Below are 18775 nucleotides of genomic sequence, written 5' to 3' on the forward strand. Positions count from 1 at the left end.
AAGTATCCTCGGTAAGCTGTTCGTTTAGCGACCGTTACCACAACGCTGATGTAGCGCTGGAACCGTGACGATATCGCACAACAGAAGACGCACAGACGCCTGCATCCGGCTTCATATTTCGAGGAACTGATCCTAACATTCTTGCGCGTAAATAAAATTCTCGTAGCGCTGTCTATGCCTACGACTTTTTCACTCGGGGCTGTCGCCCGGATGATAGCGTAAATCGCTTGTCCCCAGTCATCTTCGCATGGCAGTCCTGTAGTCCACCTTCAAGCCGGGTGACTAGTAGACTCGAGAGTGAAATTTCCCGTTGCTCACTTTGAAAACGAAGCATCGAAAGGATGGGTGGTGGTTCCACCCTCACTGTCTTGATGAATGAGCTCCAATGGAACTGAACTATAACAACGGCGGCCGATTGTAGGAACCCATCACGGAAACCCAAGAGAACGCAAGGCGAACCTCGCTAATGCTCACCCTCAGCAGGTGAGCGTCGGTGTTTGGCTACGGTTTGACGATGCAGTGTTTGTTTGTTGATGATACCCCGTGCTGCTCCTCAGGAATGCAACCTGGTTGTGAGCTATTGCCTCTAATACCCCCACGTGGCGTTGCTGCATGTCGCATCAGTGTACCTGTAGCGTTAGTTTCGCAGTCTGTCAATGGAAAAAAAATAGGTGCCTGGTGCAGTGAGTGCAGTTCGAGCGATGAAAGTGTTTTCCAGTACACACACACCCACACAACGGCAGATGTTTAGCCTGGCTTCAGAACAAATACCGGCGAAAAGTAGAAATCAGACCGCATAACGAAAGACTTTGTTTCCCACACGGAAAGATAGAACTACGTCCGTGCCCAGTTTGGTAGATAAGATATTGCGATGACGATAAGCTTTGAAGTGCGTCAAGGGTCGGCTGTCTGTACACCACCCCCCTCAGAAAAGCATCAAGGCCAATGTAGGATTCCAAGTGATTGCTCGGATCTGGAACGTCTTGCTGACGATCATCGTTTGTCTCTTTCTGAAAAGCCAACCATGTCGTTGCTGACACGTGAAAAACCAAAAGGGGCGCCGCCGCCGCCCGTACGGCCAGGCCTCCTTCCCGTATTTGTGCAAAACCCCACGGGTGTAAACACTATGGGTAAAATGCCGTCGTCGTTTCCCGACTCGCCACTAAGCCCCATCAACCACGAGATTTCAGGGTTTCCAAGCAATTATAAGCCCGAAATACCTCCACACACCCCTCGCCAGGAGTGCTCTGGGAATTTTAGAAGCTATTTCCTCGGTCCTGGCCTTATGCTCAGGCTTCTTCCATCCCGGATTCCCACTATCGAGCAAGTGGACGACGTGTACTACAAGAGTGCCAGCACGGTAAGACTCACTTTTGTAAAAGAAACTTAACCTATCGACACTTTTGTCGAGCAGTGCATGGTGGTTCTGGGATTTGCCATCCTTTATGAGGTGTTCCTTCTTACGGCGATGGTGACACCGTTCTACGATAACAATATTAGTTCCAGTGTTGGTGCATTCATGCAAGAGACAGCTGCTGCATGGTAAACAGAATACTTCTTGATGCCGGACTTCTTCGTTCAAGCAATCTGTCGGCTCACAAAATCCAGGATATGGTTGGCAGCCTCGGAGCTAGGATATCACATCGTCTTGGTTATCCTTGCTGTGGTCGCGTACCGTCGCACAGTGCGATCGGGACGACAGTGGACAAACGTGTACTACATAGCTGTAGCTGGAATGCTTCTGGAGATAGTTTTTATTGCAATAGTAAAGTAAGAGAAGTACAAGAAGAAATCTGCGGCATCTGCTCAATCCACTTTGTAGGCGCGTAAATCTTGTGGCGTTCCTCGTAAGAGGAATCATTGGTAAGAAGCTGCTTGATACCATGCCTACAGATAACAGGGAAAATCTGCTGTATCAGCGTTATATGCATCAACACTTGCTGGTCTATCAAACTGTGCCCACGAGATGAGACTCTTAGGGCAAGTCTTATGGTTACCGTAGAGAAGCAGCCCGTGCCTGAATATAACCTGCCTGTTACGCGGGCTTGGCACTTGGTCTTTCATCAACGTTTGCCAGCAGTTTTTGAGCTGACAATTCGAACTGTCATGTCTTTACAACGCTATGAAGGGCTCAAACGTCTCTGGGTGATTCTACCGTCGCGGCGAGGGGATTGATTTTCCCTACATTCAGGGGTGTATCTGACAAGCACCACACATCTCCGCATCCTGCTACGGATAACAACACGCAGATAACTCAGGAAAAACAAATCCCTATCAAAAAAAACGAAATCCGGCCAACACACTACAGATAGAGTCATTCGTCAACGAATGAGGCCCTCGTATCTCTTGTGCAGCACCATCGAAGTCGGTCGGCCTGAAGGACATACAGTACCTGCAGGCCGTCACGCTTCGTGAAACCGATTGTACATTAAGTCTCCGTTTTTTTTGAGAACAGAAAGGCAGAAGACGCTACAGACGGAAAGTGTGTCTGCTTGAGTTGATACATCAAAATCGTAGTCGATGTAACTGGATGCATGAGAGCCATCACATTCTCCTGGTCTCCGTCATCTCCTCCCGATCCGACTGATGGCAAGGCAATGGTCTGGTACGGACAGGACAATCGAGGCACTCTATTTCTCCCTCCTTTCGGAATTAATACGTGATTGGCGGTGTCCCCCGCGTTGGACGAAACGACCTCCTTTGATTGGTTGGACAACTTCCCCCTCGACTGTTGCACAAGAGCGTCGGCTGCATGAAAGGCAGCGTCATCAATTAACAAGCAAACGCCCTTGTAACTACGCGGCGATAATTCGCTGGAATGAACGTCTAGACCAGCTTCATGAGGGATACAGATAAGCAGATCTTGTTCGGACGTGAACTTAACGAAATCATCCCACGACCCTCTCCGATACGGCAACCAGAAGAGAGCTCCCTGAAAGAACAGAAAGGACAGAGGCAAACATTTAATATATCCCTCCGAACGGGCACTAGGCAGCCAGCCACAGCGATACACGCAAAGTTGACGTTTCTAATCGTATGCCGATCGCCGTGTCATTTAATGAAATGGTGGCACAAAAGAAACATACTCCACCTCCCGCCGAATCCGATGGAAATGTGGATATCTAATAGAACCTGTGTCCCCCAAGAAGATACGTAAGCCATCCTCTCGCTCCGTACCTGGGAAGCCCGAATGGCGAGGGGGTTAAAGACGTCTGGACACTGAGGCAGAAGCCAGACGCCCTGCCACTGTAGTGCGGCGGCCGATCGGAGAATGGTGCCAAGAATGCCGAGCATTAGTCGTTCGAAATTGTCTGTGTCCTCTTCGAGGCCCTTGAAAGAGCTGCAAGCGGTGTCGGTCTCGCAGAAAGAGTTCGGGGGACGCCCGAGACATAGAAGCAGCTTCATATCACCGAAACTCGCAGCCGGGGGAGGATGCCGCATTTCCGCGACACATCCACCGTCGTACGAATGTAGACCGGCAATCTGAATGAATGACATCATGGCAGAGGGCAGAGGTAGGCACTGTGCGTCACAGTTACAAAAAAGCTAGTCTTAGAACGGCTAGTTTGTACTGAGAAAAGGCGTTCTGCTTACTTTGCGAAGAATACGGTCTGTCACAAAATGCGTCTCCACTCCGTGACCGGCCGGTCCATGCACACTCTCGTTAGCGGCGGAGAGGCTGTTACATACGTTAGACACTGTTGGCGAAACCGGTGTGTCACCTTCCGCTAAATGAGCGCACGCGTCCAGATTCACACCCTTAGACTGCCGGCTAATGATAAGCCGCTTGCATTGAAAGGACTTGCGCAGCTCATGAACCAAGGAGGAGCCACTAACGAGCACGCTCTGCCTCGACGTCCTGAAAAAGATAAGCCAGAGAGAGAAGAGTATCGGAGAATGCCTTTCACGTGAGACTGGGCTTCTTCCCTCAGTGCGTCACCCTGGGACAGAACGACAGTAAAACGCAGATGCAGACGGTAGACTGGCAATGTTTCGAGGTATTAGAAACCCCACCGCTGACCACTGGGGCACAACTCACCTGTACGAAGGATTGCCAGCGACAGACAGCAAATGTGTCACCAACACATCTTTCAGACGACGTATTTCACTTGGTCGTGGCCCACATGCTTGAAGTCGCCTACGCAATCGACGCTCGTGTTCGGCAGCAGTAGGTACGGCTGCGGCCCGTGAAGATAACTGCTGGCGGCCGTCGGTGATATTTCCATCAGACGAGAAGTCCTGGTCGGTTGCTCGAGACCGAGACTCCTCCGCATGACGTGTACTTACTCCCCTCTCAGTTCTATATGCTGCATGCGATTTGCCGACACCGTCCAGGAACTGAAGTGTCGTCAAAAGAGTGGCTGCGGAAAAGGGGGAAAAGGAAAATGCCTTCGGTGAAGGGCGACGACAGTGAGGCACGGCACGATGTCTCAGCTTCGTGCAGTGTGGTCCCAAGAGGTTCCGGTGAACAGTCTCGAAGCTTCTCTGGTGTGGCCCTGGTGCCAACGTTGGTACGGTCCTCAACGACGTGACGGTCTGAGGACGCCCCCGTTCAGACACGAGACTCCCCGAAGAGTAGACACGAGCACACCGAACCGGAATCCCGAGTAACGCTGTCCAGTTCTGCATGGCGAAATCGCGAAACCTCACTGATGGGGACCACTACGGATGAGAGGCACTCAGACTGAATACACGACACAGTAGACAAATCTATGTTGCCGGAAGGAAATACGCTCCCGCCAGTTCCCGCACCAGCGCTCCATGAGGAACTCGACCGAAATGAGGCAGACACAATGCAGAACACAGCCTCGTCCAGAAGCGATGATCGCGGGGAGAACCGAACATACTCCTCCACTGTACAACCCGTTTCGACATGACTAGTGTGACATCCGAAGTCCACCACTTGAGCAAAAGTAAGTCATAAGGTAAAGACAGTTGCAAAAAAAAGCAGTGTACGAACGGTCACTCGTGAAGCTTGACGAGACACTAGATTCGCACACATCGTCAGAGGCGCCTTCATCAGATAGTGCGTGGTAATTTTTGCATTGTCCGGACATACTTTTGACTCACTGTCGATTGATCTGGATGAAGTTATCGAGATGCATGCTAGCCGAAGGCACACGAACAATCATTCCCGGCACTTTGTTACGTGCACTTGTGGGCCCTCGGCCCCATGAAAAACCATCGACGTCTGAAATTCGGACGTTTAAATAGATGCGTACCCGTGCATGTTCTTGGTTGTGCGGGGGGACTCGAGTTGTTGTTGACAGACGGGACACTCCTGCATCGTTACGCTTCTGCATGCCCGACCCCAGCTCCCCCGCTGTGTCAATTCCTTGGCGCACGACGGCAGCGAGTCTCTGGAACGCTTAGGGCGGCGGATGGCAACGAGATTTGACGTTGTAACGAATGAATATGAAGGGTTTCAGGACGAACATTCTGATTAAGCAGTGCCCGGCATTCAAAGCCGCGTCTCTGCAGCTGTGTGGCCGGGGCTGAAGCAGTGTGGACCTACCTTCGTAGTGAATAACATAGTGTACACGACTCCATTTTACACGCAACTGCAAGAAAAGTTACTAACTCAGTGGCACGAAAAACGAACAAAATCCCCGTAAAACACAAGTGATGGCCTATGCGTGGTGGCACAAGCTACAGATCCCCATTTTGTTCCTACGTTGTCAAACGAAGCGACGCACACCCGAAGAGTGGCACAAGGAGAGACCGAGAGACGCGAGTAACCGGGGTAAACGGGATGACGACACCGAACCGGATGTTCCGGAGGTCCTCCTATCAGCGATCAACCACATACTGGTGTAACACAATAGACGGTCTATCTTCTGGAATCTTTGTCGTTTTCAGTTCACTTCTGTGGCGCATACCGCCTAAGTTTATCCAAGACAATCATCACTGTCGGACGGGGCTGCAGCCTAAAGGGGTTCGAGGGTTAATCTACCCTACGGTTAGAAGGAACGATCGCAGCTCTAGTTCTGCCGTGGCCCCAGCTGAATCCTCTTTTTGAGATCCTTCGCAATGCACATACACATAGCAGTTTTGAGTTAAACGAGAAATCACATCGGCGAGAGCGGCTGTACTTACACTGCCAGGTGAGTCAAGTTCGACACGGCTCTCTACACAGTAGTCAATACTACACTTGCGCTGCATACGCAGGTTCCGCTTGCAGGCCATACTGTCTTCCTCGTCCTAGAGCAGAATACGAGGAGGCACTGTTTTCTTTTCTGTTTGTTTTTCTTTTCGTCGACAGATAGTCCCGTAGAATTACTGTACAAGTGCTGCGCCGTCTGGTGTTGAGCGTCGTTGCAGTGAGTGCGCCCGACGACACCGTCCTCGGCCGCGAACGATGGGCGGGGGTCGCGACAACCATCATCAGGTGAGACTCAGAAACTGGGGTCAGAGTCGTGTTTCCCCAGTTGGCCGGTCCGCGGAAAGAGTGGCGCGCGCAATCCGTCGTTATGTGGCAGTTGTGTCTCCTGTTTTTCGAGCGGACGAACACTGCAGCGCTGAATTAGCCCCAGGTGTCTCCGCAGACTCATTTCGCGACACCAGGTGGTACCCTTTTACGGCGAATTTTCTCTTGCTAACTGGTTCACTTGTGCACTCCGGAGAGAGACTGGGGAACTTTCCAATCGCACTGCTTCTTTGATTTCTTTGGTTAACCCCTCCACCCGCCTCAATCTCCCTCTCGGTAGGTGTGGTGTAAGCGCGGGTCAGCCACAGAGAATATCGACAGTTGGCGGCGCGGTGCCGCAGCATTGGGGAAATTCGTAGAGTTTTCGTGAATGATTGCAATAAACTTCTTCCTGATGATTTCAACTCATTGCATGAGTTACGGAACCGCTGTCATACGGGTGAAGGGAGGGGAAAGTACCGGAAAGTCGTATTTCCTTGCTCCACCGGAGACCACCGCGCACACGTCACCTGGGCTTCACTGCCTTTGGGTCATTTCCAAGATGCGCCGCGGTATTTGATGCAACTGGTAGGACGCCTTGCACCATTTCGTTCCGTTCCAAGCGAGTGTATAGTCGATTCATTACTGGCAGTCCGCACGTACCTGCTGTCGATGCTCGTAGAGGTGCGTCTGCAGTCTTCTGGAAGCATCTCGCGCGAATTCACTCATGTATGTGAATGTTATCAGACGCAGCTGATCAGTTCTGTCCCTCTGAATTTCACATATCGTTTTCATTGATCTCATTGTTGATCGTGAGAGAACCATTATTTTCACCCAGCAGATTTACTCGCGTCTTCATCCTCTGCTGGGCTACTCCCTCTGGGCCTTCGTCCGAAGACTTCCGACGCTGTTTCGGTACATATTGTAGCATAACCAAATTGCTTGCATGTTATCTCCGTCTTCGACGGGACCCTGTCTACCTAAGTTTTTCGAGACACATTGTGGCGGAAGAAGGTGTGATGCAGTGGGAGAGTCGGTTCGGTTGTACTCCGTTTCACGTACACGATATGCCGTTTTCCATGTGAGTCGTTCCTGCGCTTGCTATTCTTCTAAGTTCAACTTGGTGTAAGCTTCGAATGGGATACTCGATATATACCGTGATAACGTCTGTAAAGCAGCTGCCCCGTCCGGAGATAATGACACGATGAAGCCCTTCACAGTTTTCTCCCGTTCTAGCTCACCTGTATCATTGTTCAGCCTTCCGTTGCGTGATTCCCAGTTCCATCGTATACCTTCGTCCGCCTTAGCTGAGCACTCGCATAGAAGGGCCCCTTTCAGAGTGACTGAAAGATGACTGCTCTCGCCCTGTCTTTGAAGCACTCTTTTCAATTCTTTGGTTCTGCGAACAATTCATTCCTGGGTGGTATTCACTCACCTTCGTAGCCAGAAGAGGCGCACCCAGAGTCTTCAGGCCTTTCCGGGTTACCTGAACACTGGCATTGGATAGGCACGTGTGAATATTGGCGTCGATGCTCCCAAAGCTTCCCCTCTATCCTCGCTGAACTTGAAGGCTTCAGTGTTCTCTACGAAATCTTGAAGAAGCGCTATGGCAACCCTTTCTGGTTCTGATGCAGTGAAGGAGGTGTTGCCAAGATTTTCCGGGTCTGCTCCAAATGAAATCCGAAGCAACAAGGGAGGCGATGTCGAGGAGGCACTTTATTTGCCATGCCTAACGAACGAAAGCTGGCTCGTGTCGGCATTGAAAACACCCTATCAGGGCGACACTGAATGTATAAAAATACAACCAGAGGCTCTGGTTAAGGAAGGACCACCGGAAATACCCGGTCACAATTGCCAAGTGACCTCGATCCATGCATGCAAATTGCGTACTGGGACCCAGCATGGGGACAGCGCCCGCTCCGATTTACGCCGTCCACCTTCTGCCTCTCCGGCTAACATGCGTGACGGTGACGCGAACAAAAGTAGCAATGCTCAAGAAATAAATTTTCCCAATATTGCAGATGTGGATACACTGGAGTCTGGCCGTGTATCGTCTGTAGATCTGGTGAGAACTCCGTCGGTGGCGAACCTGCACTCCTCTTCGGGAGGACAAAGCTCTCCACCTCAAGACACATCTTCGAAACCAGCGGAGGACCCTATTGTCTCGGATGCGATGGAGAGCGCAGACCACCGTGTGCTTTCTGAAGATTCCTGCAATAGGACGTTGACGGCCTCTGGACAGGGTGGTAAACGGCGCCGGAGGCAGGCAGGTCCAGTCGGTGTCAGCTCAGGTGGGCTTTCTTGTCTGATCAGAAACGTGAGTGAGGAGGGAGGAGGAGCATCAGCGGGGGAAGACGTAGACGAAGGGCTGGTCCGTCCTGGATCAAAGGCTGCGACACCAGAGAGATCGAGGCAAACCGACCAAGGCAACGGCCAGATGAACGAGGAGCCCTGGCTGCCTGAAGTTCACCAGCTCAAAACAACATTTAGGGAGAAGTCTTCGTTGGCACAGGCGTCCAAGTGCAGTGCCTGTACGCCACCCAAAGACGCCAGTGCACCCGCGGACCTTCCGGCAGAACCTGTGTCCCAGGGGAGACCGCTACCGTACCCAATGGCGGGGAAATCTCGAAAGCTGAGAACGGATTCAAGCACAGGAAGGCGGACACACCCGGTGGACAGTTTTAGCACTGTGGACGTTCCAGTCGAATCACGAACAACAACAACAACTTCCGCCACGGGCAGCGACGGGGGAGGAGATGCCGCTCCGACGTCTGCAAATGCTCTACTGAGGGGCCAGGCGATGCGATGGCCTGATTTGTCTCAACCGAAGGCGTTGTTAGAGAGCTTATCGGGTTTCCCGAGCCGTCGACCAGACTGCGGGTCTTCACGTGCGGCTTCAATCGAGAATGAGGGCCGTCCCATAAGGCTTTCTCAGAGCAACATCCTGTCCTCACTCTCAGCTGCTCGTATTGATTTGTTAACGACCAGGGCGACCAAGGAAGAACTTCAAAAGAGGGAACAGGAGCTTCAGCAGCAGCTGCGCAACTCTCGGCAAGAGCAGGAGATTCTCCAGGCGTTGCTAGGCGAGATGACAGTGCTGCGCCAAAATGCAGAGGCAGCGGAGGCTGCGGAGGCGGCAGAGGGTTTAGAAGCAAGGGAAAAGGATTTGGGTAAACATAGAAAGAGGGACAGCGGCACGCGAGGGGACTCCGCGACAATGGGTGCCACCGAGCCAGGAAGCAATGACCGAGCCGTAGACAGCGTCATGAGAAGCAGAGGAGAAGAACAGCAGATCGGCGCAAGTGTGAATCTTCAGGTTTCTGCACCCGAAGTCAGAGAAGATTCGAGCGACATCAGAAATGCCTTGCTTCAGGCCGTTGGACTGAAGAGAAGGAGGCTTGCAACCTCAGCTCAAACTGGACGTACATATGGGGAATCCGAAGTCGGTTATAAGCAGGAAACAAGGTTGAGTGATCGAGCATCGGTGTTCGGTCGACATGAAGCCTCTTCTGTACTTGCATCAGTCGCATCTGTTTTAATGGGCAACGAGACGATGCAGACGAGCAGGGGGATGCTACCAGGTGTAGGCAACTGTAGCGCCGCATCATGTGGCAGCTCAAATGCTTCGGATGATCGATTGCTCGGCCTCGCTGCATGCGATAGTCAAGCTCGGACACCACAGCAAGGGCTGCCACCAGTCAACGTGGACACGCGAATTTTAACTAGTTTATCTACGGATCAAGCATTAAGGGTCGGACCGTCGCGTCTGGCAAGCGCGCCGACTGGGGCCTCAAAATTTGCTCCAGAGTCGTTGACTACTGCGCTTGATGTGTCTTCGTGCTTGGCAGTGTCGCCGCAGGAACATGATATGGAAACGCTGCGAAACATGGAGCCACGCTGCAGCTCAGCAAGGTTGTCGCCAGAGCAAGAAGTGTTGGCACTTCTAGCGGCATCACTGGGAAACAACGAAGGAACAATAGATGTAGACGGCGGGGCGAAACAGCCTGTGCAACAGCGCCGCGCTTCAGGGTATGCAAAACTCGCTCGAATGCTACCTCGTATTAACCGTCTTACCTTTTCTACCCAGACCCTGATGTGGGTCGTGCGTGTGCAGACTCGACGCACGCGGTTGTGTAAGTCATTTTCAGTTCGGAAACTGGGCTTCCTCCAGGCCCGCCAGGCGGCGATTGATTTCCTGATGGAGTTTGACCACAAAGAGCAACAGCTGCAGGCAACAACGCCTTCGGTTCAAAGGCGCGGCGCCTTACAGACGGCGCGTTCACGGCGGCGCGAACTTACCTCAACCGTTTGCGGAGCGCCATCTGTACAGGATGAAGAGGTAAAGAGGGACACTGGGATCGAGCGAAACACGACCACGTGTCCCTGCTGCGGGGGGCGAAGCGCCGAAGTGGCACCGAACGAGGGCGGGGGCCGGAGCCAGCTCTCCAACGCGTCTATCACACATTCGGACGGGTCGTCCGGTTGCGTAACATGTCGTGTGTGCGACGGGTCATCTTTGGAGAGAAGAGGCGCTCATGGACAACGCAAACAAGACACAGCTGATGACACGCTTTTCCCGGGTGAGCCCAACAGACACAGAAACCAAGCCAGAAACGATCATAGAGGGGATACAAGCACGTCGGGTTCGCGTCTGGAGGACGATCAGGTGCGGCATAGTTGGGGCGGCTCGGGCGGCGCGATGCAGACGGTGGGTGATGGGGAAGGACATCATGAAAAGGCACGAACGGATGAGAACGTCTCGAGTTGTGGGTCGAGCTGCAGCTCACGGTCAGAGGCAGGGGGACACATGCACATAAAAAGGACTGCTTGTGAGTGCCCCGTCGATGTCCATGGTCACCGACTGTGTGCGAGCTGTGCTGGAGTGTCGCCGAATCTCTGTATGGTCGACGACTGCGGAGATATAGCACACTCTCCCGAGACTTCAGCTGTAGAAAATCGAAAGCAACGTCTACTGCCTCCCCAGTGCTTGGGAGAACACAGCAGAATAACGCAGACGAGTTGCGACAATGCCGGTAGATCTTCGGCGGATGTTACAGTAGAAAGTCTGCGCCAGTTAGGGAGCGAGTCTTGTTCATCTAACCGCTCGTGCCGGCCTCATGGTGTAAGAGAGGAAGCAGCTGGCTGCGATTCTGAACTCCAGGCAATTCCCAGCCGTGCCACTTCGTGTGAACATGAGGAGAGACTGAACAAAATAAGAGACCCTGAGAGCACGTGTTGCTGGTCTGCCAGTGGATTCTCGAAACGTGAGAATGTGGAAATGGCTGCAGCACGGGGAGACAGCCGTGATGGCTGCGTGTCGCATCGGCATCTCCGCCAGCAGCAGCATGAAAGGCGCAAGCATGCGCGGGAAGATCTGGCATTGCGAGCCCGACAGCTTCCTCATACTGTAGGGGTGAAGTTTGATCCGACGTGTCCACGATGGATCGCTCACTGGAAACGTGAAGGCCAGAGGTTCTTTAAAAGTTTCAGTGTCGAGAAAAATGGTTTTGAGAACGCCTGGAATCTTGCCAAGTTGTGTCGAAAAAGGAACGCCGAGCTTGCCGCAGCAACCAGTCGGGCGACATCGACACCTAAGCGACCCAACATTGTGTGTGGAGCTGGAAGCTCCCGCCGCTCAGTTTCCGGAAACCGAAATGTGTCGGAGCAGGCTGGGAGTGGCGTGAATCCACTTAACAGCCCACCATCGGCTGGAACAGGTGGACTTCGTGGTGGCAATATCGCAGGCACAGCGACCGTGCTGCCCACTTACGATATCACCTGTCAGCGGCAAGAAGCAGCTTCAGTTAATTCGACGAAGTTCTCAAGTTTGGCGTTTCTCGCAGCATTGGGAGACTACATGTCAGCTAATTACGGGCCAGCTTCAGCAGGAATCAGTGATGACAATCAGGAAGGCCGAGGCGTAATGACCGGAGCTCGGTGGTGTACGGCCGCATGCACCAACCCCGAGAGCCCCTCTGGTGATGGTACGCAGCTGTCTGCCTTAATTCCTGCAATAGCAGGTCGAAGCTTACTATATGCAAGTAGAAGCAGTGCTGAGGGTATCCGCCTGCGTGAAGACTGCACAGTCACAGAGACTGCAACTGCAGCTGCTGCAGAGACCCCTCGTCTGCGTGCCTTCTGCAACAACGTTGCCAACAAAGCAGTCGCAGATGGGACTGTCACAAGTACCACCCGAGACGAACTTTTGGGAACCCGGGGTCCACGAACAGACTCGAGAGAAGAACGTCGCGCAATAGACGCAGCAACAGCCTTAGCACCGCGGAATTCTTCCCCCTTGGGTGGTGCGGCGGGTGCCGTGGCTGTGACTGACATGCAGAATTCGATAGATTTCGCACAGGCGGCCTCCGGCCTAGAGGATGACGGACTGACGGGACTTCCGTTTGTTGAGGCATCGTGGAGCCGGTCTGCAGACGGTGGAGCGGGTGGCACTGCTTCAGACAGTCGCCACCGCCTCGCAGCATCTTCGGTAGAAACCAAAGTGTTGCACAGTGGAGAAGATTCTTTAGGAGGTGGTGAGTGGGCTGGTGACTGGGGAAGCTCGACTCGGGAGGGAAATTGGAAAGTCAAATATGACGCAAACACGGTGGGCGCAGGTGGCGGCACGTGTGAAGGCGTTTTCGTTGCTTCATTGGACGGAAATCGAATGCGGAGCACTCCGCCTCGTTCAGAGGACAGGTCGGTGATGCCTACGCCTCCTGCAGTGTCAGTAACTGTTCAAGATATCCCCGCATTCATATCTCTCAGTGAAGGCAGCGAAGTTGCTGGCGAGCGGGCCAGACCAACCGAGGCTGATGTTGCAGCAGAATATCGGGAGGCGATTTCTTCCGTCACATCTCCACAACCGAGGGGGTCCAGAAGCGGTCTGAAGGGTACCACTGATGCTCTCAATATAGACGAGACACAGTGTCGTGGCGCGGATAGTGTATACGGTCAACTACATCATTCAGAGCCTGTCCAAGGTGCTGTTCGACTCTGCAGCGCAATGCAGCAACACAGGAAGACCGAGGAGCAGCAGCAACGCCTGGGCCTGGCTAACGTCGGGTCGGGTTGTCACCTTGTCTCTTCCTCAGGAGCCCTTTCGGCAGTTGATGCTCCGACGCGATACCCTCAGCATGCTGAGCAACTATCGCAGACCGCGGCGGCAGGTTTGGCGGTCCCGTCAATCCAGGGGTCAACCGGCGACGGGTCAGAGACTGTCGGGATGACATCACTATTGCTGTTGCTATCCCAACGTGATAATTCCCTTGCGGCGAGGTCCGCAGTTTCAACGTGTTTGTCTGGTGCGATTCCGGATACGAGTTTTTGTGCGAGAGGTTCGCTGTTGCCAGCAAAAACAAACCAACCTGATGTGGCAACGGAAGGAGCCACGGATGGCGCTCAGCTGACCTGTGACCGCTCAGGAACACCCACTTCGCCGGAAAGACTCCTTTGCCGATCGTCATTGAACTCGGAAAAGTTACAGGCTTCTGGAGCTCCGGGCCTGACGGAATCATTGCCAGCTGGGATGAGTGGCGAAGCTACCGGAGATCCACCGCCGCCTACATCTGTAGATTCGTGCGGAAATTATCTGGGTCCCACGTCCGGAACATCGAAGCGTGCGACGTTCTTAGCCGCTTCCGAGACGTGGGCAACAGAAGTTCTGCTGCATCACCAGGCCGTTCAAGGCGCCTCGCCGTCCTCTGCGCCAGCACACGATCTGTGGTCGCTGTCTCCCACAGAGCTCGTCACTCTTAATTGCCAGATGAACGGTCCTGGCAACAGCAGTCTGCCAGGCGGGTTCACTGTGTCGGGTGTCCACACCTCAGAGCTGCAATCCGACGAGGGTTTCCGCTCGATGAATGCTTCATCGGAAGCACGAATTGACGCGGTCATCGGCGTGTCAGATGATGGGGGACCTACCAGCGAATTTGCTGCAGAGATGGGATACAGAGAGATGGTGCATTCGGAGGGTGAAGAAAGCGGTGTATCTGCTGCGAATGCTGGTGACCCGCTTGGGTCGAGCACGGTTCATTCCGCTCGCACAAGTGCGGGCTCCTGTTTAGACGACACAGTCTTGATGGTTGGTGTGAAGGATGGTACACGCAGCAGCATCAGCGGTTCATTCCTGGGGGAACACCACCGCAGCCCTCATGTGGAGGCGGACATATCAAGAGCAAGAAATGACTCCAGCAACCAGGAAGTCGACCTTAATGGAGCTAAATGCATGTCTGGGCAAGCCCGGGTACGTGAACAACGCCGTTCTTTCTCTCTGTCGGAATGGCCCTTGGATAATCGATTCCCGATGACAGAGAGCATGGAAAGGAACATTCGAAGGCGCAACAGCAGTGGGTCGATGTCTCATGAGTCGAATTCATTTTCTGAGGCAGCAACTCCAGCGAACCAAGGAGGACCTCATCCACCTGGAAGACTGGCGGACAGTGACTGCGCATGTACTACAGCCTGTCGGAGACAAGGGGAAGGAGCTAACGTCGCAGGCATACCACCGGAGCGGGCGACCGGCAGTTTTTCAGGGACCCAAGCTACGTATGCGCTACTGGGAGAGACAGACACTCCAGGTGGTTGCTCGGTGGATCCAGCAGACGATACTGAACGGCTCTCCTGGGCGAAGGTGGCAGTGCTGATGATCCTGCGTAACTTACGCGACGACGCATCATGCCGGCTGCTGACTGAATGCTTTCAACTGCTAGATGCGTCTCAAACGGAGATGCCAGAGCTCCGTGCGCTTCTTTCGATTTTTTCGAATTTAATTGCAGAGCAGCGTCTTCCTAGCAGCCTGCCCACTGACGAGCTACGCAAGCTCGTCAGTGACGTGCAGACGGCTGTGAAAAGCCAATGCAAAGTGCTGCCTGACGGGGCTGCGTTGGCCTCATCGGCGAGTGGGTCCGATCTGCCAGCCATCTAAACGTATGCCCCTTGCGACTAGCAGCCGCATCATCGCACGTGTGAACCACGTTGCGGTATACTGCGGATGTGGTAACCCCAGGGGGTGTGGTTGACCTGTATCAGCAAAGAGATGAACACGGCGTGAAAGTCAAGCTGAAGAGCGTCCCGTGAAAGTAGCGCATTTATGGCGATCTCCTTTTGATTTTAAAATGCGCCAACAGGGTCATGTGTTCACATAGTGAGGAGCTCGGCCGTTGCAGCGGAAGTGGTGGTAATGGCTTGCCAAGTGTTGAGCTTTCGGGAGACTATGTGGCGTTCATTCCACAGAGATAAACGTCTGTCAAAGAGCTGCAGTTTGCAGCCGTTGGGTTATTGCGTGGCAGTTGCCGACCTTTATCGTGTAAGCACGCAGGCAGTGCCCCTTCCGTCGATGGTTCATCCAAGAGTGTAGCTGTCATGTGCAGCAGACGATGCTGCCTCCTCGCGGGGTGATGCAGGTTGACTGTATGGATTGAGAAGGTACTGCAGACTCACTAAGTGTTTGTCTGCGTCGTTAGAAGTGGTACTGGACGCATATATTGGAGACTCGGTGACACTGCGTATGATACCAACTTGCCATTGTTTTCTCTGGGTGATTTGGTAACACTGCGGGGGTATCTAAACAGCCACCGGCGCGTGTCGGTGCATCCAGTCCAGTCTCCGTTCTGCGTACCGTTTCAAGGACGTGTTAGCATTCCACAACGAAACGTGGTGGAGCTACTGTGTTTTGGTCTCTCTTGTCCGTGTGTCTGCTGCGTAAGTCAATGCACACGTGGAATTTTTCCTGGACCTGCCTATTTCCTCTCTCGTGTACGCCTGCAGCGTTATGATATGACAGAGCGTGTCAATTACGTTGTTTCGTTTGTTAGTCAGCTCAAGGCAGAAACCGCAGTATCTGATTTTAGACAGAAAGCGCTCCCTGTCGCGGAGCTTTTCTCGAGACGTCACTACATGGAATTACTGAATTGGGAAGGTTAGTTGTCACGCTGTGGTGACGTTTAGATCACCGTTCACCCGGTTTTCAAGCAGGCTGGGATATGCAGAGGAGGTCCCAAGACATCGATCAGCGGACATCGAGTTTGTTTAGTGTTCAGACACAGGGGTATAAAGGCACGTGTTCACGTTTGGCGCGTTGTAGACAAACTTGCCCTGAAGCTAGCACTAACCGTAGTGCATTCAGATGTCACAAGCGAATGGTGTATTGAAGTCAGAAAAGTGACGAAGAAGTGAAAAGTAAACCTACATCGTGTGCGAACAGTACAGCAGGTGCTGTAGAAAATCTGAATTTGGGGTCGTGCTCGTACGCTTTCAGCTGGAATATCGCCTATCTTCAATCATGAGCCATAACGTGCGTGCAATACTTTTCGCTGGGGTACAGCGTGTCGCCTGTCGTTAAGCAACTGGGCAGAGCAAGAAGCAGACAAACCGTACCATGGGAGTCCACATAAATCGCTGTGCACGACAACGGATTTGACTTTGGCCAAGACTCTGGGTTATCAAGTGAACAGGACCGTCAACGTGGCCTCAACCCATACAGCTTCACAAATTTTTCCGCGGTAAAAGGTATGAGACGGGAAGACAGCTTCTCTTGAAGAGGGGCTCGAAAAATCTTAAAGCAGGACTTGTGGGACGAGGAATGCGATGCAAGGTTGCTCTACTAACTGCAAAGTACACAGTGCAGTTTGCGGATGGTTTTCGGAGTCACCTTCTCACCATGGCATGACTGGTCGTCGCGGGGTGCAGCTCGAAAGGTTGCCACAATGAATCCATAGACTTGACAGTGTGAAGTGTGTGTTAGACGCAATTAAATGCTAGAACGACATGTGGAAAAGAGAGCGCTTCAGCAAGACGAACTTCAATAAAGAAGGTACCTCTCTGGCTGTGATGGAAAAATAAACTTCTGTTGTTCTTTCCGGTGCTGTGTGTCGCCGCAGTGTCCGCGTGGCGACTCTACCGCGGAAGTCGTAGGGTTTCCACTCCATACTCCGTGGTCCCCGTACCACCCGTTCGTATGCTCATCCTTGAAATGAGTGATGCTTGTATCGTTCCTTAAATGTCGTTTTCTCGACACCCTTGGTTGTCATCTTGCTGTGTGAACCAAAGCGAAATCAGTAGAACAAGTAGTAATAGGTACAATTCTTCAGACTTTTTCGGCGTGTCGAATTGCTCCACCGCCAATCCCTCTATTGCAACGGGCGGCTCATTTGCCAGCCACGCTTTTCTTGGTGACCGTACATGCAAACGTGACGCTGTGATGACGGTGTTTCTTGAATTTCTGAATTTTCTGTTCGGGGAATTTTGCTGCGTTGATCTTCCTTCTTTGCCGTTCTCCTTTACATCAGTAACCCGGGTTTGTTTGTCCTTGATGACGCAAATGACTCTTGCTCACCGCGAAGCCGCCACGCTTCTGTCAAGCTCGCAACTGCGGGTGGATGGGTGTGCCAGGCGCACTTCGCACAGCAAATGACGGGTTTTCATCTTCTTTCTATAAGAGTCATCAGTTCCTGACTGTACGTCAAAGGCTTCAGGAAACCAGTTGCACATTGCCTTTTGTCTGTCCCAGACGCCGAGGATTCGTCCGCGAATTTGGCGGATGCAAACCGTTACGCCGTTCATGTGTGGCTGTACATCTCTTAGCTGCAAGCATGCAACTGTTTAAAAAGTTGTCGTCTCTCAAACGGACTTCGACTACTACTTCGACCAGTGCAGCTGCTTCCGATCGTCATGGCGGACCTCAGAGGTCTCAATCTTCTCATTCGTCTTACAGACACAATACTGCCGTGCCAGTGTGCGGAGATCAGGCACGGCAGCAAGAATCCTGTTCCTCTTACGTCGATGGTGTCGCAGTGGCAAATTCCACTCGCTTTTCCGGCACCAAACGAACCCTTGAGACTGCTTCAAGTTCACTGCGTGACCGTGACAGCGGTCTAACACACGATTCTGAGCTGGCGACGTGTTTGAGTGCTGGGGTTGCGGATTCAGCCATAGAGTGTCGTTCTCTCGAGCCGTTTTCCTCCCCGGTTTCTTCTAGTGATCCAGGAATCGTCGTAGCTAGCTCCGGTACCGGGCCTGTTCTTCGAGGTGAGAGCGATGCTGATGGGCAGGAAAACTCCGGCCACACCGGTGTTGCCAAGGTGGATGCTCGTTTCGAAGAGAGCTCCACAGTTTCCCTTCCTGTGTCCGCCGCTTCATGTGATGAAGTTCCTGGCGCATTAAAAGGAGAGCGGGATGCTCTTAGAGAAACGCGGCAATATGTGCAGGATCTTTCGCAGGCGGGAGGACAATGGCCACGCAGCACGTCGCCTGGTGATTTGTCTATAAGAGATTGTCGCACTACTTGCGAACTCAGAAAAATCTACAGCTTCTCCGATCTTCCTGACGTTTGCGTTCGAATCTGTTTCTCCTTTCTTTCGGTGGAGGAAATTC

At 52.8% G+C, this 18775-nt stretch overlaps 3 protein-coding genes across 3 annotated transcripts; 2 read left to right on the plus strand and 1 right to left on the minus strand.

Annotated features, from left to right (window-relative positions):
* The first annotated feature begins 959 nt into the window (after positions 1-959).
* On the plus strand, positions 960-2154 carry TGME49_203070 (hypothetical protein). The gene is made up of 5 exons (XM_018779236.1): positions 960-1360; positions 1415-1542; positions 1609-1770; positions 1853-1863; positions 1920-2154. The coding sequence occupies exons 1-5, from the start codon at positions 1025-1027 to the stop codon at positions 2000-2002; spliced, it is 720 nt and encodes a 239-aa protein (XP_018637372.1). The 5' UTR covers positions 960-1024; the 3' UTR covers positions 2003-2154.
* On the minus strand, positions 2113-6265 carry TGME49_203060 (hypothetical protein). Its single transcript, XM_018779235.1, has 6 exons — positions 5516-6265; positions 5223-5281; positions 4040-4361; positions 3595-3859; positions 3178-3483; positions 2113-2932 (listed from the first exon to the last, which is right to left on the minus strand). The coding sequence occupies exons 1-6, from the start codon at positions 5548-5550 to the stop codon at positions 2429-2431; spliced, it is 1491 nt and encodes a 496-aa protein (XP_018637374.1). The 5' UTR covers positions 5551-6265; the 3' UTR covers positions 2113-2428.
* AP2VIIA6 (AP2 domain transcription factor AP2VIIa-6) lies at positions 5011-17229 on the plus strand. The gene is made up of 2 exons (XM_018779234.1): positions 5011-6104; positions 6263-17229. Exon 2 carries the CDS (start codon positions 8013-8015, stop codon positions 15327-15329), a length of 7317 nt encoding a protein of 2438 aa, XP_018637373.1. The 5' UTR covers positions 5011-6104; positions 6263-8012; the 3' UTR covers positions 15330-17229.
* The last annotated feature ends 1546 nt before the right edge of the window (positions 17230-18775 follow it).

The sequence above is a fragment of the Toxoplasma gondii genome, chromosome VIIa, assembly GCF_000006565.2.
Source record: "Toxoplasma gondii ME49 chromosome VIIa, whole genome shotgun sequence".
Taxonomy (NCBI): Eukaryota; Apicomplexa; class Conoidasida; order Eucoccidiorida; family Sarcocystidae; genus Toxoplasma; species Toxoplasma gondii.